The 25,347-nt window shown below is 41.7% G+C and overlaps 1 protein-coding gene across 1 annotated transcript in view; it reads right to left on the reverse strand.

The window, feature by feature from the left end:
* Positions 1-25,347, reverse strand: part of LOC137866257 (laminin subunit alpha-3-like) — a 53,509-nt gene that overhangs the window by 24,941 nt on the left and 3,221 nt on the right. Inside the window, exons 3-30 of the mRNA XM_068702046.1 lie at positions 17,927-18,044; positions 16,262-16,380; positions 16,004-16,174; positions 15,250-15,350; positions 13,860-13,975; positions 12,930-13,048; positions 12,396-12,486; positions 10,832-10,963; positions 9,516-9,566; positions 9,336-9,383; positions 8,106-8,240; positions 7,729-7,863; positions 7,155-7,289; positions 6,837-6,889; positions 6,252-6,351; positions 5,277-5,329; positions 5,011-5,116; positions 4,579-4,678; positions 4,270-4,426; positions 3,526-3,664; positions 3,180-3,322; positions 2,976-3,079; positions 2,322-2,478; positions 1,813-1,976; positions 1,607-1,715; positions 1,425-1,522; positions 345-543; positions 65-191 (exon numbers count right to left, since the gene is read on the reverse strand). Of these exons, the coding sequence (XP_068558147.1) occupies positions 65-191; positions 345-543; positions 1,425-1,522; positions 1,607-1,715; positions 1,813-1,976; positions 2,322-2,478; positions 2,976-3,079; positions 3,180-3,322; positions 3,526-3,664; positions 4,270-4,426; positions 4,579-4,678; positions 5,011-5,116; positions 5,277-5,329; positions 6,252-6,351; positions 6,837-6,889; positions 7,155-7,289; positions 7,729-7,863; positions 8,106-8,240; positions 9,336-9,383; positions 9,516-9,566; positions 10,832-10,963; positions 12,396-12,486; positions 12,930-13,048; positions 13,860-13,975; positions 15,250-15,350; positions 16,004-16,174; positions 16,262-16,380; positions 17,927-18,044 (3,280 nt within the window). The remainder of the gene's footprint in view (positions 1-64; positions 192-344; positions 544-1,424; positions 1,523-1,606; positions 1,716-1,812; positions 1,977-2,321; positions 2,479-2,975; positions 3,080-3,179; positions 3,323-3,525; positions 3,665-4,269; positions 4,427-4,578; positions 4,679-5,010; positions 5,117-5,276; positions 5,330-6,251; positions 6,352-6,836; positions 6,890-7,154; positions 7,290-7,728; positions 7,864-8,105; positions 8,241-9,335; positions 9,384-9,515; positions 9,567-10,831; positions 10,964-12,395; positions 12,487-12,929; positions 13,049-13,859; positions 13,976-15,249; positions 15,351-16,003; positions 16,175-16,261; positions 16,381-17,926; positions 18,045-25,347) is intronic.

Genomic DNA, 25,347 nt, shown 5'->3' on the forward strand with positions numbered 1-25,347 from the left:
ATAAACTCTTACATTTAATTTAATTTAACAGGCATCAGCCTACCACTTATTCCAACACACTCACCCTTCCACTCACGCCCTGCGTCCACTTGGACCTCAACGGGGAACGAGGTATGTTCAGGCTGGTGATAATGGACCACAACCACATACGTGCCCGGGAGGGGCACCTTTGGAGTGAAACTGATCTCCGTCTAGAAAAAAAAACATGGAGAAAGCTTAAGCGTCAAACAGTCGTCGTGAAATTGAAAATGAATGTCAGGGCAGAGGTTGCTCATTGAATGTCTCCAACTCCCAACAGCAGGTTAAAGTCCACAAAAGCTCAAATTATACAACAAGGTTTTGACCTGAGGGAATTTAAGCAGTATCCCATCACTCTGAGGTTCACGGACAGGGAACACCCCGATCTGTCGTCTCCGTCTCCAATCCTCATTCTCTTCGCGTTGGGGAGAAACAGCTGGTTGCGAAGACAGCTGTCCATCACGACCAGCATATAAAATCCAGGCTGAGGTTGGCTTGTCGAATTGCCTCAGAGCGCAGTGCCGACTGGAAACAATAAACAGCAACAAGATGTTGTTACTTGAAGCCTGTTGATAGTGTTTGGCAGGTGTTATTGTAGCAGAATAATGTCACTATGGTTAGGAAAGGGGTCAGTGACCAATAAAACAACATTAATCTCCAATAATCCTTTTTTAAATCTTGAAATCCTCTGGTTATACTCTCTCTCATCAATGTGCAGTCATGCTGACATCATACACTATATATACACGTGTCCGAGGAAAGCTTTGGTACACTAACATGTCAAAATGTTTCCTACTTTTACTCTCTGCTTTCCAGAAGATATTTAATATTCTGTTTGATGTTTTGTGAATTTGTGAACTACTTGAATAACCCGTAAATTAACATAGAACCACTCAAAGGCAACAGCAAACAAACACATTTTAAAGGCATGGACATAATGCATCATTGAATCCAGTTTTTTTCAAGCATGCATATGTGTGTTATCTTAAGCTTAGGAAGAATATTGACTTTTGCTTTCAAATCAATTCCCATAATTTGTTTTTTGTGACATATGTCCTTTCCCTTTTTCAAAGGCTTTTTTCTACACTGTTCAGGGTTAAATACAAAGTAAATGACAGGACTGCAAATTGACAGCTGTGAAGCTGTAATCCAGTCAGTAAATTTAGTGTGACAGAGAGAAAGAGAGGGTTTGACCCAAAGTTCAGCCTCAGGTAAATGACCTAACGCAGCTGAAGGACTGTGCCGTCACACCTGGAAAATAGATGTGTGTCTCCACATTCCGAAACAGCAACACAACACAGAGGTCTGATCTTGTAGTATATCTCCTAAATTACAGCTTACATTTATGGTTGTTGAAAAAGTTTCTGTGTGATTAATGTTAATGGGGTTTATTCAATGTGACTTACCTGTCCTCAGTGAAGCGGCCATTAGTGGAGACACACAGCACTTTTGGGTCTACATAGTAAATGGAGAACTCTTCTGCAGGGACTGCATAAACTTTATACTACGGAAAGAAACAAATGTGTTTTGAACTGCATGCTGCTGTCTAGATACTGAGCTATTATAAATCGATTGTGGAAACCCTCACCAGCAGGAACGATGTAGTGGAAGTTTGCAGAAGAATCTCTGTCTTGTGAGTGAGCTGCAACATTGTCACTGTATTACTGCTGTCCACTGCCACACTCCGGCACAAAAAGCTGCAAGGGGGTTAAAGACACACAACAGCTGAAAGACTTTTAGCACATTGGAAAGACATTTTGAAAGCTGAAGCAATAAACGCAAAAACAGACTCACCTGAAGGCACAACTGTAAATGTTGGCCCTGGCTGGGATCTGGCCACCTGATAGGTCACTGATGACTATGTTGACATTCTGGACAGCGTCCACCTCGCTGGCATACTCCAGGACGAGGGCGTATGGGCCAGGACGAGGCACACGCAGACTGAGTTGGAGCTGCGACTACAGAACACATATCATACAAAGTAATTCTGGTTTATGTTAAGGAACTCCAATGAAAAGTACTTTAGGGAGGCATAAAAGCAATTAGTAAAAGATTACAAAAGAATGTTCCACTCGTGATATAAAATCATTTTGCCTTAGCTAATTGGGAAGTAGTTCCACAGTCCCGATGCCAAAAGCCCAATCATCTGCTTTTATTCTGCACTTTGAAACAGCAAATAAAAACCTGTCAAACGTCTAATTTATAGCTGTGTGTTCAACCTACTCATGATTTAAGGTACCATATTGAAACCAAACTCTGAATGCAATAGTAACGGGTTAAAGCTCTGTATCCAGGCCTTCTACCTGTCTGCCATTGAGAGCGGCCATCTCAGGGTGATCTGGGGTGGGCCGGCGCACAAGAGCCTGCCTCCTCCTGCGCCCGCTGCGGCTGGTGAGTTTTCCTTGTGAGCCCAGTGCAGAGCTGAAGCCATCCATGGCCACATGCTTATACAACAGACAGCTGAGACAGAGACACACAGGCATAGACAGAGTCAGCAAGAATGATGGGCGATGATTACATGACCATCCTGTTTTAGTTGATGTAGAAGTCAAGTCTTACACATTAGAACTTTGCTTTGTATACAAGTTAATGCAAGGCATTTTTGATTGCTATCCATTGTGTATGTTTTCTTGTCATGTAGTGCATAGTACTGGAAAATAGGTAATTTCTCTCCTTGCTCTTTGGCGTGTAGCAAAACATCTGTATATTATGATTTATTATAGCCATAAAAACACCTATACAAGCTAACCCTTCATATTTAACATTATAGACTTCCCTAGGATCATGTTATGTAAAGAAACCAAGCCAGTAACTGTAAACTTGAGCTGTGTGTGTGTGCAGTATGAAGAAAAGAATGGATGGCTGTAAAAACAAAACCGACCCATGTCATGCATTAGTGGTGAATATGAAATAGGGACAAGGCTCAGAATTACTGAAGAGAAATGTTAAAGACTTACTTTGCATCCTTGTTTGCAGTGGGTAAGTATGTGCAGGGCTGGGTGATCTTCTCCTGCAGCAAAGGTGCCCCATAGTAATCTTGGGGCAGCAGCAATAAATAGTCCTGGAGTGACAAGGTGTAATAAACTTTAGTGTTTAGTCTGTCTGAACAAAGTGTAAGACTCCAGTTCATTTCTACATTGTTGTCTTCCTCATGAACTCACCAGCAGAACCCCCTCTGCCCTGATGTGAATGACCCATGTCCCAGGGGTCAACGCAAATGGCTCAGCGAAGCCCTCTCCTGGAACAGTGAGGAAGGATGGGGAGGGACTCTCAGGGAATTTCACTTCCTTACTCTGATCTGACCCTGAAGAAAAGCAAGCAGAAATGTCTGTCTTGTGACACATTCACAGTTGACGGGGGGGAACGTCATCAGCATAGGACACATCACGCACCGGCTTACGTATAAATGATATACAGAAGATGGGTTATTTATTGTATTTCATCAATGATGAGTTAGATTTGATGATATGAAATTAACATGAAATGTAAGGGCTGAGGCAGCCTCACCTGTGGTGCCTCTGTTATTGGTAGCCTTGATGCTACCGGTCACACTGGTGCTGCTCGGGTTAGTGAACCGCAGAACCACACGGAATAAGTGCTGCTTCTCATCTTTTCGGTCAACATGCACTGTTACTCTGACTTCACTCTGCAGGGACAAGAGTGACACATAGCTGACTGCCTTGGTTTGAGTAGCGGTGAGTGTATAATGTTGTGAGAAAGGTTAAAAATCATGTCAGGTGGGCAGCGAACAGAGCGGGTTAATCAACAGACAGCAAGCAAGGCGAAGAGAGGAGCATACAGCCAAAGGAAGGCGGGCCCTTCACTTACAGTCACAGCAAGACTGAGAGCCGGCTTCGTCCACCACCAAGATCCTCGCTCTCACTCGTGCTCTCCCCTTTCTTTGGGGTGTGGAGTAGCGCATTACAATATGGAAAGGGCCAGGAAAGCCAAGGGTAAGCGTTAGGATCACCTCCGGCTGAAGAGAGACAGTGTTAGTTCTAAGAGAGCCAGTGTCCACAATCCCACATCAGCCCTGATATAATAGGAGGTTGTGTGCCTGAAGCAGGAATATCAGTGCAGAGGTAAAAGCAAAACAATCATAGCAGCATCAGAATAGATTGAAATCAGAAAGCTATAAGGTTATTGAAGTGGCAGATAGTCCCAAAAATAAACTGGCCATACTGTAAATTATAAGAAGAATCTCATCAGTGTATCAAATATATCAAGGTACCGTCGTGAATGTGTACACACCTGTGCAGGAGACATTACAGCATAACCTCTCCAGCTGAAATCTGGGAACTCTTGGGGGTCATAACCAAAGCGCACTGGTCTGGCGTTTGGCGTGGTGCCCTCCTCGACCTCAAACTTCAGTTGGTGAAGATTCGGGAAGTAGTAGCTTGGTGCGGGCCTAACAAGGTGCATGAAAATGTAAATTAAAAATATGTTGTATTTGCAAAATATTGGAAGTTCAAATTTTGCCTGAATCCTAATGGTACGTGTCCACAGCTGGGTTTTTTGACACGAGTTGCCGCTTTGACATTCAAAACAGTCCCTTCTTACTCAGTGCATTTGCGGCCAACTACATTCTTCCGACACCGACACTGTCCCGACATCTCATCGCATGCCGTGTCAATGGCACCACCTACATCACACTGGCAACCTATCAGGCAAAGAAAAAGTCATTAATGAATTAGTCTCCCTGCTTTCTCTTGTTGAAAGTTTGGAGTGTGTGTCAACTTCAGCCACCCCCAACGGTGACGTCACGGTGTACTGACCACACCATGAGTACACTAATACTAAATATAACTGCAACAAGATGATAGGTTAAACCGCTGGAGGTTTTCTGGTTAACCTGATTTAAAACCTTCGGTGGAGTCTTGAAGGTAACAGCCAGCATGTTTATTCATTGCTCCTCATATGATCATCTGCTACAGTAACATAGTTAACAGAACATACGATGTAAGTGAGATGTGGTGAAGACGGATAACTTACCTTGACAGCCCAAATAATTATTTTTCTGCAGCAGGAAGTATCCATCCTTACAGGTTTCACATGCATGTCCACATGCATTAGGCTTACAGTGACACTGTCCACTTTTCTAAACAAACAGACCATCAGGAGATTAAGAGACAAACAGAATAAATGTTACAAAATTGTGTCTGAGCCTGTCAAAACTCTGTATGATAAGAGCCTAATCTGATTCACAATGTGATCAATGGATGTGTATCAATCACTGTAAGTAATAATGAAAAACGAACCTGTTCACACTCTCCAACACCACTCAGGGTCCCCTTCACATCACACCGACACTCTGGTATGAGAGAGACACAAAGAGAGTGAGAGGGGAGAGGTTATGAAAGCATAAGAGCAATAGAGTCTATTCATACAGTGAATAGACTCTAATTACATGATTTTGTCTCGTTCATGGGTGAAACAGAACGGCACAAAACTCCACAATCTTCAGAGATCTGCACATCAAAGGTCCAAGAGAGCTTTACGGCCACAACTTGCTTTCAACACAGTCAATAAAACTTCCCCTTAATGTCCGGTCAGTCATCCAGAGGCATTCTTAGGATATTAAAAGCTCTTTTTTTTACCCCCCTGTCTTGTGTCTTCAGGTACTGCGGTAGTGGCAACATTCTTGTTCTGTAACATTAGACAAGTATCTGGACAAAGCCTGAAGCTGTTCCTTCACCGGCTGGATACTGGGAGCCCCCTTATTATTCCCCAAATTTAAGCATTTTTAGAGGATTAGGACAGAGTCATTTTTTTGTGGGGGGCTGGAGTCCAGAGGTATTGTTTTTAATATGCCACTGGGTACACATTACTGCAAAGTCACAGCATGAGATCTCATAGGCTCACTTGCAGCTCCACACTCAAATCAATTAAGAGGAATTTGCCTGCATTTGTGTGTTATTCCTCAGCTTCTCTCTGAGGGACAGGAAGGCCGATCCGGCCTTGTTGACAGGGGTAATGTTGACATATCCTCTGGGTAAGAGGGGCCAAGACCCCTATCAGTGTCTTGTCAGATTGCGACTAGTGATTTAATATAGTGGGGAAAAAATGTGGTCAGGGATCAGAACTAATACTCATTGAGAGAAAAAATAAGACTGGGACACTTTTTGCTGACAAAAGGTCAACTAAGTTTTTTCTTTTTTTGGGGTATTTTCTTACACCGTACATAAAATTAAGTCAATAGTTTTCCATTCTAGATTACATTTCCGGTCACTTACCTATACAGCCACGAGAGTTGTCTGTAGCCAGTTTCCAGTAGAGAGGTTTACACCTGTCACACAGGGTTCCCTCTACGTTTGCTTGGCAGCGGCAGGAGCCCTGAAAAAACAGATAAGGAATCTGAGGATTGTTGAAACTGGTCGATGCTATTAAAAGTTATATTTGTTTAAAATCTGATTGATTTAATTCAAAGTGCCTGCATATTAAACTACAGTGCCAGTTTGTCTGAATGACTAGAATTTTTTGTTTCTTTCAGACATAGCACATGTTCCAAAATAGAGGAGGTGACAATCTTACAGAAACTCATTGTTTTTCTTCCTCTTCAAAACGGAAGGAAGTCTCTTTTCCTTTATTGTAATTGCATTTACATTTCAGAGCAAAACACTTCCTTGTGAAATCTGCTGGAAGACGTTTTAGCAGCACAGCTGTGTTATCAGTTATACAATGTTGAGGTAATGTAAATCCACACCCAACGGGCCCCGTTCTGGAATTAGACTGTGACCACTTCTGTTATCAAGGCTAATAATGGTCAGAGTTGGACTTTGGTAGACAAAAAAAAAAGAAGTTTTTTGACAGTGGCATACCGATTGAGGATCCGTGATCTCTGTTCCTGCTGGGTTACACACACTGATGGGGGCTGGAAGCACAAAATTAATCCACAACAAATTAAAAACATTAGTAAATCAGCAAATTGTATTGTTACTCTTTGCAGTGGACTATAAAACATGGCTCAAATATAGTTTTATATTAGGAGTGAATGAGGAGACAACTATCTACATGTGAAAAAATGATTCATTGAACAATAGGACATTTCTGGACCCTGCTGCATTAAATACCACTGGTCTAACTGATGATCCCAATATGACTTCATTCATAAGTATGGTGGTTCTTGATCTGGTTACCTGAGCACTGGGGGAACCTGAGTCCAGAGGTGCAGCGGTCACACTGCTGACCCACCACCCCTGGGAGACACAGACACTGACCCGACAGTGGGTTGCATATGCTGCCATATGAGCCTTCCGGTGAACACTGACAGACTGGGGACAGGAAACAAGCTGAAGTAAGTTATAAGAAATGTAAGCGTTATCATCACAGGGGGTTAGGTGAATCTGGTATGAAAACAGGGTTTAAAATGACTGCTGTTTTTTTTTCCATAATGTGATTTCCCTCAGTGATTCCCAGTTGTGTATTCTTGGGAATGTAATTCCCTAGAAGGAAGAAGTCCATATATTTCTCATGATCCACTACTCTGTGAAAATCAGAATACATGTCATGCAGAATACATTAATAAATAAATAAATGACAGCACTGGATGCTGTGGGAGAATGAGCATGTTTGTTCCACAGAGAAGACGCCACAGTAAGCCCAGTGAAACCAGCGGCAACATTTTTTCCACCAGCAGTCAGATCCCATGCACCCAATCGGTTTATCTGTCGTAGTTACACTAGAGAGCATAGAAGGATCAAAGTCACTTACCAGCACAGTCGGGGTATCCATAGTAGTTCGGTGCACATTGGTCACACTCCTCGCCCGTATAGTTGGGAAAGCAAATGCACTGGCCACTTGGACTACACACGCTGTCAGCCACACCAGCCCCGTCACAGGCACACGCTGGAGGAAGAGATAGAGGGTTTGTGAGCTGCTGTGATTGCAAATTTTCACACTCTTTATTCGTCTTTAGAATCAAAATAATCAATCATTCATCTGTATAGGACTGCAGGGCTCCTTAAAATCTACATAGAATTGGTTAAAAAATACTTTAAATATACATAAAAACATTCAACATTAAAATCTCGTGGGAAAAATAAAGGTCATGTTTCATAATCATTCAGACGGGTTACACTGAATCTCACCCTGGCAGTTTGGGAAGGAGTGGTATCCTGGTGGACAGCGGTCGCATCGCTCCCCCTCCACACCCTGACGGCACAGGCAGCGGCCTGTAGCATCGCACACCCCATATGCTGTCCCTCTGTAGTCACATATACACTCTGTGGACAAACAAAAATATTTATTTTAACAATACAGGTAACCAAATTAAATCCTAACTAATAGAAATTCAAATGAGTAACCCTGTTGCACCCTGAAGCGTGCTTATGAATGAGCCGGAGCTCTTTTCACGGGCCAGCAGCTGAATTACAGGGAATGACAAATACTTCCGTCGGTTGAACTATTCTCATATTGTGGCACACAGTGGTACGGTGCCCACGTCTTGCCAAGCTTCCCCTGGTATTGGTATGTGAACGGACTTGGCACTAAGACAGGACAGCCACCATTTCCTTTGTCCCTAAGCAGCTCCAAAACATTACAATCAGCTTTTGGAAGGATACAATTCCTTCTCAGTCAGCTCACAGGAGTTATTGTTTGCCTACATTCTGTGATAAATAAGACGGGGCTAAAGGTCTTTGTTTTAACAGAAATGCCATATTTCTAATAATGGGTTTCCCAGCTTGGAGGCAACCAGAAATGGGAATTTAGAACAGGGGCCATAACTAATAATAGACTGGTTAGTTCTCACAGTCCCAACTGACTATTGCTATCCAGAAAGGACGGCGACCACTTGAACTTAAATCCCCACTGACGGACAGGATCATTTAGGACCATCAGAGTGTTTTGCTCAACAATTGCGAGAGTTCTGTTGTCACTGAGTAGCAGATTTATTCATTCTGACAATATATCATACAAGTATTTCAACCGTCCCATTAAACCCAATGACAATATACTGCCTAGTTCTGTTTTCATAAGGCCTATAAACATTATCTGACCTTTAGCCGGGCCTATATACATCAAGCCTTTCTTGACTGACCCCTGCTGTTCTCAACATTTAACTCTGCCGAAAACCAGTGGTGCCTTACATGATCCTCTAAAGCCCTTTTTAACTACCTGGGCTGCCTGTAAGTAAATGTGACTCAGGTGTCTGTTAAAAAAGCTCTTCAAGAGGATATAGTTTCAGTTGTTTTTTTCTTCTTCTTTTTTTTAGATACAGTGAATGCAAATGAGAAGAAGCAAAAAAAAAGCAATTATCATGGCACAGTCGTGTAAACACCTCTATAGCAGCACAACATATCAGGAATATTCACACTCACGCTGACAGCTGGGTGAGCCGAAAAAACCGGGAGGGCAAGCGGTGGGTCCTATAAAGAGAGAAAGGAAAAGGGAGAAATAAAGAGGATCAACAGTAACAGCATTTTTAATGATTGTCTGAAGACATCCCTCCAGCTAAATTGTGGTACGAGACACTGCAAAGTCTTGTTGATTGAACTTACCCACAAAAGGTCCTGCGGGGGATTGGGTGGTCGCCTGGTATACGGGATATCCTGATTGAAAAGGAAATACATAGAATTAAGACCTCCACTAATGGGAAACTGTGATATCAAGTAAAAGTGCCAACTTTATTCATTGCAGTGGAGAATTGCTTTTATTTCAAATTCACATACCAAAGAAAATGTAATGCAGTCAGAGTCAAACATCGTTAAAGAACATGTTGGGATATACTGTATATGCTTGTTCACTTTCTTGAGAGAAATATCAATCCTCTCATCTTACTTTGGGCAACAAAGCAAATAAGGGTATTTCCTAAAGTGTAATGTTTCTGTTTTTGTTACTATGGATGTCATTTTGCAGTCTTGCAAACCCTGGCATGTTTACATCTTGTATTTTACACTGACTCATTAACGTGCTTTGACCCTGTCAAATGAATAAAAGAATAAAAAAAAGAGTCAAAACATTCCTTTAATACTGTGATCGCTATATGTAAAGAACCATAGCCTTCTACTAGCAATAAACCAAATCGACTTGGATCTAGTGTATCACACGTACAAGTTGTAGAAATGTCCTATAGTGACACAAAACAGCAGAGAAGAATCTCTTGAAACCCAAGCAGCCTGCTAATGACTGTGTCAGCGTGTTTAGACTAGTTTGTCTGTGCTTCCAGTCTGGTGATGAGAAACCCAGTTTTAATAATAACTTCAAGTAATAAATCTATCTATTGCTCATAAAATTCAGAGTCAGATTTTTCTACGATTCATTTCACGTTTATATGACATAAGGAAAAATATATATGCTGGGGGGGGGGGGGCAGATTACAGATCTTAAAAAGGACTTTTGTCAGTCAAAGACAGGAGGAAAAAAAATCAGAACTACTCATAAAGATGAAAGACTGGGTGGCTTATCTCTACGCCCTGGCAGACTCCTGAGTCTGTAGCCAGATCAGACTAAGATAAGATTGGGAAACTCTCTTTAGCGTGTCTAATATCGGAGTCTATTTGTTTAGATGAAGGTTTGGCATGTTAGTCAATACTGTAGCATGTGCATACATCCTGCTGCATCGAAGGCATACTTCCCTCAAGGGGAAAACTGACTGAAACACAAAAGGCTATAAAAGGGTGAACATGAAACTGATTCCAAACGTCAAAGATTGGGTTCAGTTTCACCTGACTGTGTACAAACTGAGCTCCCAAACACAGACATCATTTCATCAAAGTTGTCTTTGTTGTCCATGAGTCAAAGGGACAAGGGTAATGGTAAAGGTAAATTGGGTATTCAGTATGAGATAAGAGAAAAAAACAAAAAAACAACTTACGAATGCACTGAGGGTAGTAATAGTATCCGTCCGCACAGCGATCACAGTTTTCTCCAGCAAATTGTGGCTTGCAGATACACCTTCCAGACTCCATTTCACAGCCGGCTGTAGTCCTTTCGTCACACCTGCAGGCTAGTGGGGTCACATGTTGTTGTTTTTTCAATTAACATTTACTGACAAATGTGCAGTGCACACCGGGGTGAAGCCCAATGTTGTTAACATTCAGATGATTTCCCCATTTACGGCTTCTATGTGCACTATTTTTCATGCCACTTAATAAAAAAAAGCCTATTAATCTGTACGTCATCTGGAGAAAACATGACAGTTACCATGAGAATAAATCCTGTAAAGGCCTACATTCTACTTTGTATCTAATTGTTCTCCAACTGTCTTCCTCATTCAGAAACCATAACACAACAAATGTTGAATATTACATATTTTGACACCTGCCACCTAAAAAGAGTTGTCTAATATAATTGTTTTAGTTACATAACATACATTTAGCGGAAAACAGCATTACTAATCTTGAAACCGATTTTTGTTATTCTATTTTTTCTACTTCCTCACAAATAAACTTTTGCTCCATTTATTTGCTGGTCCAGTCAGTAAGACTGAGGGGTAATTACAAAGATTAAGGTATTTAAAAAAGCTCAAAGATTCTTGGCTTTTGAGAAAACATTTGTTACTGGAGATACTGCGATCGAGGGGTGGGGTTTGAGGGATATACAGTAGATATTACAAAGCTGATACTAATTATTTTTTCCCTTCTTTTCTGGAAACTACTGTACTGGGTCACAATTCAACAAATAAAAAGAGTATAAAAAATGAGAGATCTCAGAAGAAAATAATAATTACTGAACCTTTACTGACTCGACTTTTGCCAAAACGAATAGCCTTCCTCTGCAAAGACGACTTATATGAGTTTGTGGATTTTAGAGTTTACTTTTCAAAGCGCTAAGGGCAACCAGTTTAATTCCACTACTCTCTAATGTGCAAACACAAGTGACAGCTATTTATATGATGAGGAGAAGCCATGGACCATTAAAGTAATGTAAACAAGAGCGGAGCCCAGTATAGCAATAATACAAGCGCTGGTGCCAGTGGTGCTTGGCATTTGTGTCTGTCTCAAACAAGACGCCTCTCTTTGAATATAACACTGTGTTGGCTTTGCTTGTTTGTCATACATACTGCAGATCAAATACATACACGGTGAGACATCATTTGATTCCCAAACGGATCTACAGCTGTAGCCTGGACATATACAGTTCAACCCTAACAAGATATATCTTCGTAATATGCTTTCATTGCATTAATTAAAGCAGCTGCAGAAACTGATCTGAACTGGTATCTGAAGAATTTCTACTCTCATTTGTTTAATATAATTTCCACATCCATATGTCTAGAGGTACAAAATTAACTCATTTTAATCCATATCTGCAATATGTACAAATAAACTAGTAGCAAAATCAATCAAAAAATGAAGGTCTAAAATAAGTCCAACTGAAAATCTGGCAATTCACTGTAACAATAAATCAAGGGGACAAACACAGAAAACGCAACTCACGTATGCATCCAGTGGGAGACTCAGGAGGGACTCCATAAGGTCTGTAGAAACCTTCAAGGCATCGCTCACAGTTCACTCCAGCAGTGTTGTGCTTAAAGAGAACACACAAATAATGTGTGAGTCACAACTCATACATAATTGAACAGGAGGAATAAAATGATGAGCAGAAGAGTCCTATTTGCTCTGCAAAGTAGAATCTTTAAATCGTTTAAAATGCACATTTGACGGGACACAATGGTTTCATATACACTCTGCATCTGTATCATATTCCAGAGGGATATCATATTAACATAATGCTCAATGAACTTGATTTTGACCAAATAAAATACAAAAAATTCTATTTCTTGGAATAGTAAGAGCAAGTGTTTCGGCCGAACAAACCAAAAATGGAGCACCATTAAATGTCCCAGAGGACTCAATGGAGATACACACAACATGGACATTTTTTATATATTTTTTTATACCCTCCTCCCCTACAACCACCACATACATGCACACACAGGAATCAGTTTAGACTTGACATGCATTTCATACCTGACAGTTGATGCACACTCCTCCTCCGTCGTTCCTTCCGAAGGTGTCTAAACTTGCTCTCCTCTTTTCCACCTCTGGGTCGTAATAACAGTTGAAGGCATGGGAGAAACACTGGCAGGCTATGGAGGAAACCCCCCAGACAGACACACACACACACACACACACACACACACACACACACACACACACACACACACACACACACACACACACACACACACACACACACACACACACAATTATTCTATATGCCTCAGCAAATATCCCCACACTCCCCTGTCTGTATTTGAGCACCTTAAGCTATTCATTCTCCAAAAAAGAGTTTTAAGTCTGGCTGTTAAGCATGAAGAGAAACTATAAAATCCAAATTAAACAAGAAGGCACATCCTCTTCCTGTATACCACCCCTGTGTCTCATTAATGTTTATAAGTGGTTAGGGTGCATTTCCACTGCAAGAGTGCACTGATTATAGAGTCTGATTCATCTTTCTCTCTCTTTAGTGGCTGCTACAATGTCATTTTTTCATGAAGGGAAAATTTGTCAACAGTCCAAAGCAATTAGATTCCAGCTGACACGGGCTCTCCTGGCTGACTGGATGGCTCGCCAATAAGCTGGCATGGCAGACTCTCTGGTAGGCAGTCGCGGCCCTGGCTAGCCGGCTGACTAGATGGCTAAGCTGACGATAAAAAGCTGTTGTCCTGGAGCTGGTTATGCACTGTGCTGTTCATTATACATACCATATGAGGAATGTCCTCTCAACTCTTCACTAAGGCTCTCTACAACACCATAACAGGGCATCCACAACAGGGCTTAAATATCAGAGGCGAGAGGACACTTCAGTCCACTCTGGGGGCCGTAATTCAAGATGCCAGGAGCGTGCGGTTTTGCTCACACACTGGCTGAACCATTGTACTGTACATGCACACTTACGATGACACTCGTTGGGGCTGTCAGCAGTGGCGACACGCCATGGCTTCTGGTTAAAGCCTGGGCAGCAGCGGTCACATGACTCACCGCAGGTGTTGTGTTGGCACTCACACTGGAGTCTGCAGACAGGAGATGAGACACCTGGATTTAGTGATGCTAACATTTTAATTTGCAAGCACAAAATCTCAGAGCTTTCTTTAAAACCTGATAAAAATGTATTTTTTCAATCACTTGGGGGCAGCAGAACAAGCTGTAAACACAGCACTGACATATCATTACCTTATTAGGCTGAGCCAATGATTCTAGTTTTAGTCGGTTTTATAGATTTTACCATTTCAATTTGTATATTGCTCTTTAAGTACTTGTATTTATATTTCTGTGTTTTATTATTATTATTATTATTATTATTATTATTATTACATTAGTTGTTTTGGCAAACATGTCTATTTATATAGCAGACACAACAACATTAGCAGTCATGTTTCAGAGAATCCAATAACTGTTTTGGTCTCCACCAACTTAAGGTAAATATCTGGCTCTTTAGCTGCTTGGTAGCTAGTGTTAACTTTGTCTGTCTGTCATTTGGTGCTCATCATTTGGCGTATGGGAGATTTTTCCAGAAAACAGTGAGACAGAACCAAAAACGTAAAGCTGGAGGCCGTAAACCAACACAATGAGCTGAAAGACGCTAAAATCTTACGTAGAAATAAGGAGAACTGCAGAGTCAGGTAATAATTATCTATGTGTTCATCCCTCTGAAGAACACTTTTCACATTATACATAGTTTTTGATCCATTTTTAATATAAAAATATTGATAGGAGTAGCTTTACGCCAATAGGAACATTCATTTAAAATGCCCTAGTTGATAGCAAACAATAAAACACAATGAACGAATGCTATGTTGTTTAGCTGTTCAGAATACAAAGGCCAGCAGTGGTTCAAAGCAGCAGTTTATCACATATCTCGCCTATTTACAACATCATAGCCAGTAAACAGAGTAACTAAAATGATCTGCTGACCTTTACAATGGTGATGTCAATGTACAAACACATGAGGTAACTGTCCTTCGTCAAAAACAATTCACTATCACTCAAATCACTAGATTAGCAGCATCTCTGTGGTCTTTGCCTCTATGTTTTCAGCATTCAGTCATCTCAGTGCACCGTTTATACACAGGAGCCCATTGTACAAAAAGATTATTCAGCTCAGTTAATGAATAAACAGATGAAATGGATTTACTGGTTGATGTTATACTTCAAAGTTGACTTTTAAAATGTTTATAGCGAACCGGTTCAGGTTATAATGAATGAGTGATGAAAATTCAACCAGGAGTTTCCACACAAAAGTGTTGAGTCACATATTTATAGCATTAAGATGAAGAGCATTACCAACCTGTTTGGGTTGTCCTGGTAACGCCCCCCAGCACACACCTGTGCATGTCCATGACAAACGCAGCGTCCACCGATGCTGATGTCTTTGATACTATAGTAATACTGTCAAATAGGGAAAATGTTATGTTATGTTTCAAAGTAATAGCAGTGTTTTCAGTAACATCACCCACACCAGAACAAATGGCTGGCTTTGCTTGGAAGAGCAAGTGAGTCACACATGCTGACTGGTTAAACCCTGAGCTAAAGCTAATTTTGTGGGGTGAATCAGTGCATTATAAAAAAGAGATAAGATAAGAATCAACGGTTGACATCACTGATTTATTCTCAGCATGTCTAATAAAGACAAATTAATGAGCCGTTTTGGACATGAATCTTGAGGATACATTTCTGGAAGTATTCCAGAAACATAAAACAAGAAACATGAACTTTAGTCCCTCTACGCTGATGCTACAGTTTTTTCTCATATATATTCTCCTGCTGTAAAAGTGCCATATTGTGCACCTGCAGCCTGGTGGAGCTGTTCACGCCAGTACAAGCGGTCTCTTTGAAACAAATTACCATGATGACTGGACAGACAGATCTGCCCTGACAAGGATGAATGTGCGAGCAGGAGGGAGCATGCCAGTGTGTTTGTGTCAGCAAAAAGAAAGCTGGAGGGTAGGTGCTGCTGAGTTGTAAATGTGGCTTGCCCAAATGGGAAACAAGGGTCTGTCAGCATGACACCTTTGTGTGAGGTTGTACAGTATGTGCCTCACCCTGCGTGTGACGGTGGGATCTCTCTGGGCCTTGGAGATCAGGTGGCCCAACAGGGTGCTGGTGCGGAGGAAGCGCAGGCGGATGTTGGTGGCCTTTGTGAAGTCTTGCAGCACCGGGGAGTAGGTGAAGTTTTTGGACCCCGGGCGACCGTTGACCAGAGACACAACAATCTGAACAACGCAAGTTTTGTTCACAGGATTGTTTTTGGTACCTCGTAAAATGTAGCAATTTTGGCTTAGTTTAATATGATATTATACCTCTCCGTTCTCCAAAGGGAGGATCCGTGAGTATTCTGTGGTGCAGACCTGGTCATCATCGTGTACTATACGAGCGTTGGGCTGCTTTCCGAACATTTCAATACACTCGCGCTTTGAATCTGCCAAAAAAAAATGCTTTCAATCCCTTATTCCATTCATTTTCCAATTTAATGCCTGGTTCATGAAACATGTTGTGTTCAGGTGCTTGCCTGAAGCTCTGACATCTGATAGTTAAGACTCAGAGTAAAATATGTAATATGTGTTTTTTGTACTATTGTTAATCAGACGATTGTAGGAAGAGTAACATCCAGTATTCTTGAAAAAAAAAAAAAAGCCTTCAAAAGCATTGAAGCTAAGTGAATGAATCATGAGAGTTTTCTGTGCATGAACATGAACCTGGATCAAGTAAATTTGATGGCAAAGAGAAACTCTGAAATTGTTAATCTGATGAGTAACAGCTGTGTCTCCTAGCAATCTGTGTGCACAGGTGACTCCCAGATATTAGACATCATAGCTCAGATGTGCCGACTCAACAAATCTAGAGCACGTATTCAGGTATGAAGTTCAGGTACTTTAGAAATGGTATGACATTACAGGCCAGGTAATTAGGCTCAACATTTGCTACGTGCCACCACTTGCTACTTTCTATGCTAAATCTACCCCCCAAAGCATAAAGGTTTCAAATCTGACATTTATCCTGGAATGTATTTAAAGTTATAATGTTCTGACTTCCTTTTTTTCCCCCACACAACCAAAACAAACACACTTCTTAAACATTTAAGCAGGGTGATCAGTGTGCCAGGATTAAATGTGCACGAGTAAACAAATTGAATCCGTCTTCACAATGGGTCTTTTTTTTTTTTTTTGGGACTTGTCATGGCAGGAATGACACAGGTGTAATTAATAACGATAATAATGTCTGCATTCCATTCAGCAGTGCCAGTTCCGCTGCTCTGGCACACCACATGATGGATCTCTGGCATGGCTTAGTGGGCCATTGTTAGCTACACCTGTGCATTTCCTTATATAGAGTCAAAATGTCCGCCATGAAAAATGCCTATTTTCAAACAAATCTGCTAATTATGATTTGACAACTGTTTATTACAAAACCAGGCTAATGCTCCATATCTGTGTTTTTGTGGTATTGACAGGATTTTGTTAATAAGCGGTCGCTGCTGTTGTGCTTTTGCACTGTACTTCTCTTGAATCACTTTCCAATCTCTCTTTGTGTATTCCAAACACACCACCTGAAGAGAAAATCAGCTACCAGGTAAAACAAACAAAAAGTTTGAAAGCTTTCTTCAAGTGGGGATCACTATGGAAATGTGCAGTTGGCAAATAGCAGACATTTATTTACAAGGATATTTACTTCTAAGAATATTTATGTTTTACATTCTACTTGCATTCCTTATTTACTCGATTTGATTATAAATCAATGGCGGTTGGTGGACCGGCAGGTAACGTGTGTCAGCAACTTTAGCTTCAGATTTCCTGCCCAGAGTCTGACCAACAACTCCAGAGAGAAATTCAATAGTAATGTCTCAACTTTTGTCTCAACGATTCATAGTGCGACCGATGAGGCAGTGTGCAGGAAGTGTTGAAGTGTAAAAAAAGAATACCATAAAATCTAAAACATTGCAAAAAGACAATCACATGGGAACTTACGTGCAAAATACTGCCAGGGGTTGAAGGTTCTCCCGTTGTCTACTGAGCGCTCCAGCACCCAGAGGTCAGGTCGGGGTGAATTAGCAAACTTGAGGAGGACGTACGCCACATGGAAGAGCTAAAAAGCAGAACACAAAGAACAGGCTAAACAAAAAGCAGTCACTGCTCCGAACGGATTTTGGCATTATGTTGTAGTTTCCTGTGCTTAACTTGCTCTATCAAGTAAGTCCCCAGTCTTGGCCGGCAGCACTGACTGTTTAGTTCCTTTTTTGTGAAAGCACAACATCAGCTTGATGCTTGTTGTAGCACTGCAAACGATCGCCACGGATCTAATGACTTTAATGAGGATTTATCCATCACACTGAATGAAGGCCGAGGCCTCCCGCTCTGAGCTTTTATTCCTGCAGGTAACTGTGTGGCCGTACAGCAAAGTGCAAACAATTCACCAACATTTGTCAGCATGGAGTCAATAAAAGTGATGCAGGTGCAGCCAGGTTAGTGAAAAGACATCAGCTAAGCCCACATGATTCACGTCTGTTCTCTGAACCCTCTATCTCCACCTTTCATCAGAATATGCAGTCCATACAAGGGCAGAACCTGATGCCAATGATTGTTTCTGCCAGCACTGAGCTTTCTGTCAGGCTCAGAGCAGTATGTTTCCTTTGCAGTTCATCAACATCCTCGTCAAGCCCGAACACCGGGATGACTTCAGCTTGATTGAACATTGTTCAATGGAAAGGTAATTCGGGGTAGTCAAAGCTCTCTTTGTTACGGTCTGGCATGGCATTGGCGTGGCTTGGAATTCAAACCCTGTGACACCAACCTGCATGTGACACCTGCAGTGTCAACAGAAAGCCTAACCTACGCCTGACCACCACACCCCTGTCTTGTTTTCATGAGGCTGAAACCCAGTTTATCTATGTGCAGTTTCAGTTCTGGCGTGGATCCCAAAGCAACATATGACGGGGTGCCGTAGGCATATATAGTAAACCTACGGTACATTCCCTCGGGATTGAAGTGATGGATGACAACTGTGCACAGAATATTGTGTGCAATTGAAAAAAAAGTAATTTCTATAGGCTGTCTTCTCTTTGAGAGGGACGATGAAGGCAGGCCCACACTTGTCTAGCATCCCTCAACGCCTTGATAAAAACCCCACCGGGCATTTGAAACATTCAGGCTGCTGTCTCTCCTTGCATGAGGCAGCGAGCTATGCTAACACTCATATCAAAGCAAAGTAAAGAGTCATGGACTGTGTCAAGATGGATCCACAATTCTCTTGATGGATTTCTCCCCCCAACCCTGAAGCATATCGGCCTGAAGTTCAAGTAGCTCTTGGGTTGATGGATCGTGAGAGGGTTCAGAGGTCAGCTGGGGAACTGTTTGGCTTTTTTCTCTGAAAATAGTCAACAATCCCTAATAACAGATAGCAAAATCATTAGGTAGCAAAGAGCCTACAGTAACCTTTCTGAATGCCCTGTAATCCCTGTAGTCATTGAGCAAAACCATGACAATATTTAAGTAAATAAAATAGCTAAGAATGCCTCTTTCTGACCTCAGCTTTGAGTGGGGTGTGTCTTGAAATTAATCAGAAAACAGTTCCACCCACATGCAACAGGATGTGCAAAAAAGGGTTCGGGCACACGGAACGTAAACAAGACGTGGGCTGTCATCTAGCTAAAAACAGAAGCAAAGCTTTTCCAGAGGAGCAGCCTTTTTATCAATGTACCGGTTCCGCTGAGGAACAGGAGGAAGTTTAGTTCACACGGGCTGTGATGACATCATGGCAGGGCCGGGGGAAAGGGAGGTAGAGGAGTGAGATGGGGGGAGGGTAAAGAGGGTTGGGGGTGGCCAGAGACGTGCTGGCTGGCATGCCGACCCATCTCAGATTCCAAACATAGCGTCACATTCCCCTCCCCTCCTAATGCCCATAAAGCAGAGCATGCCACTGCTTTCAGGGACCTGTCATGGACAGCAATGCACAGCAGTGCAAATCATCTCCACGACTTGTCATGAGTATACATAAAGATTGTAACTACAAGATGTTCCACAATGCCCCTTATCAGTTTCAGTTCGGCTGCAGTTAGATTACAAAATGTGTGTTGTCGGGGGATTTGTGGAGTTAGCTACTGGCACATTTGCATGTCATTCAACCAACAATTTGCAACACTTTTTATTTTTTCCAGAATGGGTGATGTTTTACAGAGTGGACTGGTGAATAGAGCTGGGTGACATTAGTAATACTGGTGCCAATATGATGACTATGAATCAGCCAAAAGTATTTCATGCCAAACTTCTGTAGTTAATGGTCCTTTCAGTCTGTCCTGCAAAACATATCAATCTATATATATACTGTGTATATATATATATATATATATATATATATATATATATATATATATATATATACTGTATGTATATATATATATATATATATATATATATATATATATATACACACACACATACATGGTATATATATATATATATATATATATATATATCAATGGTGATATTGTTCAGTGTTGTGTACACTCTGTACATACTTAAAATTTAGTCTATTTTTAAAAGTTACTTTAATCTGAAAACACAAAAATAGGCAATCCAAACGCTTCCTCCTATTTAATCTCACTCTATGAAAACTGTGTAAAGTCTATGATCTGGAGAGTAACGTAAACCTCCTGCATCTAACTTTACTTAAAGCAACAGGTATTTTAGATTTGGGGGGGAACTGTCCCTTTACTTCTCATCTAGCCAGACTGTGGTGATGCCATTGACCGTGGTATCCAACACTGACTTGATGCCAGCAACTGAGTTATTGTGAGAAGAACTCTCCGGAAACAAACCCAGCGAGAAACAGACAGCGTGATCTTGGAAGTCGGGGCCTGTCCTGGCACGGCGTTGCTTAATTTCAGGCCAGTCTCTCCAACTGTGTCCTGCCAGTCTAAACACACACTCTTGAAATATGTCCAGCACCTACGTATTGTTTGCAGGGAGCATGAAATATCGTGATGGCATGCTAAGCACTGTAGTGCAGGATTCCAGTGGCGCAGAAAGACATGAAACAGATTGACAAGCTTGTGGCAAAAACACTTGGAATAACACTTGAGCAGAGCCATCCTCTGCCCCTCCCTGGTATCTGCAGCCTCGGGTTTTAGACAAGTACACTACGGCTTAGTGTAGGAGGCTGTGGGTGGGTGTCAAAAAGGTCAGGGGTTGAGCTGTGCCAGGTAAGGACTGTTTGACACCAACCCTCTTTGACACCAACCCTCTCTGCCCCCACCCCCCCCATCTCACATTCTTGACCCCCTATAATAGTGTCACATATACAAGGTATAAAGTGTCCAGACCTCCTCTAACCTTATAATTAACAGCAGGGCAACACAGCCAACAAAGTCCCTCATGACCGAACGCAATTGTATCAACAGCATGTTAACATTTTCCTTTTCTTGTTGCGAAGTGTAAATTAATTTTGACAAAACACACACAGTCACACTCCTAAATCTGTTGACCCCTGACATGTCACGCCCACTGTGTGTTTGCGTGTGTGTGTTATCATTTCTGGATTATTGACCCGTGACAGTTCATGCCTAGTTGGTGTGTGTGTGTGTGTGTGTGTGTGTGTGTGTGTGTGTGTGTGACAGCTCAAGAGTGATAAATGTGCACCCTTAAGTGTGAGCTGCAGTGCCACTGCTTCACTTCATACATGCCTGCGCTTCAGGTAGTAGAGCTGTGGAGGAGTGTTTCATACTCACTGGTAAACCGAAGATTTAAAAAAAGAAAAAGTCCTGATTGCGTGACCCTTTGCCACTTTCTACTGCTGCCGTGCCTGCCACGTGGATCTCTTCCCTTATAATCTCTTTGTGTTAATCAAATGAAGTGTACTGTAAACATGGACGGCTTAGGGATTTCTCACAGCCCTCTCAATCAGAAACTATAGCGCCTGCAATAATTACTATTTGTTTATTTCATAATCCATGTATTTGATATTCTAACTAGAGATGCTGTGATAGCATTTTTTCCATCCTGATACTGATTCCAATACTTGAACTTGAGTATCAGCCAATACTGAGTACCAATCAGGTACAAGTGCGCAAAAAACTAAAATATATATTATTAATATTATTTAACAGCTGTATACTACTAACCCTGTGTGGATGTGATACATTTGCTATTATTGTTGTATGGCCTGGCTCAGGTTAAAGTCTTTGTAAAACATGAACATGAATGGACAAGTAAGCCATCTTTCTTATTTCTCATCTCTGTTGAGAGTTGCATGTGCCTAGTATCGATCGGGCAGTGTGTACGGAATCGGATAGCGAGTGACATGTGCTGTGTAGCGTGAATGAGCTGATAAATGATGTAATATTGGTTCAGTTTATATACTTGTTGATACTTGATCCAGTATTTTAGGCTGCATTGGAGGGTGTTCCCAAACTGGTATCAGTATTGGAACAGCTCTAAGTCTAATATTATTCTATTGCTTTAATAGCAGATGATGTATGCTACCATGTGTACTTGAGATTTATAGACATAGTACGTAACATCTAAACCTTATATCTAATCTTATCTGATTATAGGAGATGTAAACTAGTAATCTAACATCAATAAGTAGATTTTCAGCAATGGCAGTCAAGAAGCAGAAATTGAATATCCTGACCCCAAAATTCCACCCAAAGGCACCACCGAGCCAAGGGGACTAAATCTACAGTGAGATCAGAATCCTGACAGACTGAAGCCATCTGAGCGAGCTCCTGAGAGTCCGATGTGAGATCAGAGGAATGCAATTCATAGGAGAGGAGGCATCACCTTCTGTTAAAAGTGGATCAGCCCTGCTAGAGAGAGCATACTGCGGCCCAGTGGGGTGGAGCAGTTGGCCTCCACTTTGTAACAATGCAATGTACAACTGTTTGTCTGTGTGCAACAGGTGGGCGGTGGAAGGGGAGAGGGGTAGTCTGGTGTATTTTTCTCTGTCTCCATGACAGAATTAGTTAGACTGTATGGTGACAAAGAAAAGTTGGCCAAAAGTTACAAGAAAATATACAGTATGTGCAAAGTTTTACTTGTTAGCAAACTTCACATTGCAAAAGCCTGAGGTGAATCTGCTCAAGCATTGTCTGTTTACTTTTATGCATTTCAGTGCAGTATGTGTGGGAAACTATTGCAATATTGTACCGATGCAATACTCCCTTCCACCACTCGCATAATTAAGAGCCCTATCATGGGGGTCCAGGAAACCTCCTGCTCTCTAACACATCCCATTGCATCAATGCCTGCGTCAGTAAACCTGTTATTACTGATTAGCTTTTCCACGTATGAATTGATGACAAAGCCTTACAGAGATGAATAAATGCCGCGTTAACCCCCACAAGCTTTTCCACATCTGAGCTCCAGATTTAGGATGAAGTGCAGTCCAACCGTCACTCGTGATGCCAGACTGCTATACTGCTAACTAGCACGAGGTGGCTGTTAGCGGAGTAGTAAATAGCTGCTGGGTTGGCCTGGCGCCTCAGGCAGCCCGGCTAAAGACAGGCGCTTACATCACCTCCATCGTCACTACAGCGATAGGGGCATGTCTCACAGCCAATTTTGTCTCTGGGGTCGGACTAAGCCGGCTGCACTGTATGAACAAATCTTTATCACCGAGCATATACAACAAAATAAGCTAGATTTTCAACAGCAAGGGAATCTATTCTTTGTCTCAGGTCTCATATTCAAAACACATGACTCAATTAGGATTGAGTCATGTGTCATATCAACATATTTGCTAACCACCTGTTGCATGAGTCAGAGGGATGCAGCAATACGCAACAATCATACATGGTTGTGTCTGAATGTCTACTCAGTCAGAGTGCAGAATACGAGGGAAAGTGCAATGTTTTCAGTCTGAGACTCGAGTGTTTGTGTGTTTTTTTCTGTCTAAGTACTTTCTCACCATCAGATTACACCACCTCTCCATTTCTATCCATTTATGGGGTGGAAAGAGAGGGCTAGGTCACTTTCAGGGAGGCTTGAAAAGAACCAAACTTTTGTGAGAGTCTGAGAGCACAGAAAGGATGTCACACAATACCGCCTGGAAGGATTCTAACACAAAAGGGGGCGACGGCTGCAAATAAAACATTCAAACCCAACTTCAGTGGGAGGTGGACCCCTGAGAGGGGGGGATTAGGTTCCAGGGGAATGTCTCTAAAATGTAGTTCTTTGGAAGCTTTGCCTCTTGACGATTGCAGAACTATAAGCAGTGCCAAGGCCATTGCACTAACCTGAATCAGATCAGGTACATTTTCTTGCATGTACTCACATGTCCCCTACAAAGTGAAAAGCATGTATGTCCAAATTCCTAGTCGCAGAGCAAATAATGTATAAATCAAGATAAACAACAAGCAATCAATCCGTACAGTAAACACAACACACTACCACATCGTCAACACAACAAACACCTGTCGCCTGCAGAAATAATCCACAGCCTTCACCTTCACATAAAAATACCAGTTAAATCCCTTGAACGTCAATCCAGCAACTAATCAGAACTTCAGTGTTTGACACTGACCAATCAAAAGCAGCTCAGTCTCATCAGATGGGAGACGGGCAGCAAGCAGTAAGCCCTGGTATGTTTGCCTCACATGGTCTACTCTGGGCTCACTCAGGCAGATAAGCACATGTGGTCAGGGCTCCTAAAATACATTCCCCAGAAAAAAGGAGTGACTGGCCGTCTGATATGTGGCGTATATGTTTACCAGAACAATGGCTTGCCTACTGCCGCTGTAAATAGTTTAACAGGGGCAAAAGTTCCTGGAAGAGTAGCCAGTATTTTGGTGGACAGAGAATAAATCTATAATTGGATGGACAAGAAATGTTTTACTGGTTCTTGACCTATGACTAAACAAAATGAGAGATCAACCCATTCAAGGCAAGCTGTTATAGTCAAAAACAATTAAAATATGATCTTCTTACCTCAAATGCACTCATTCTGGACCAATTTCTCTAAAAGTAAACAAGCCATTTATGCCAAACATCATCTTTTTCTCTACAGAAGCCAACTGAAGATTAGTGAGGTGACTCAAGGTACGATTCGTCATGGGTCATGGGTCACAAGCCAAGAAGTCACAAAAACAGGGAGCAGTTAACCATAGACACAGAGCGTATAGGGCTTATCAAGAGGAGATTTAGAGAGTGATCATTTAACTAGAAGCACTCAGCCTTTGGGCTGGTTATTGAAAGTCGCACCAAGATTTGAAGATAAGTAGCTTGAATGAAAACAACACTAAGTCTACATCCTTGCTAGCTGCTCTGTAAGGCAGTACTTAGGCAGCGGTAAATGCTAACATCATCATGCTAACATGCTCACGATAACAATCCAAACGTGCTGAAGGTTAGCAGGTATACAGTTTACCGTGTTCATCCTCTCAGTTTAGCGTGTT

The sequence above is a fragment of the Cebidichthys violaceus genome, unplaced genomic scaffold (assembly GCF_023349555.1).
Source record: "Cebidichthys violaceus isolate CVI_PGR_0920_01 unplaced genomic scaffold, fCebVio1.0.p SCAF_8, whole genome shotgun sequence".
NCBI classification, from domain to species: domain Eukaryota; kingdom Metazoa; phylum Chordata; class Actinopteri; order Perciformes; family Stichaeidae; genus Cebidichthys; species Cebidichthys violaceus.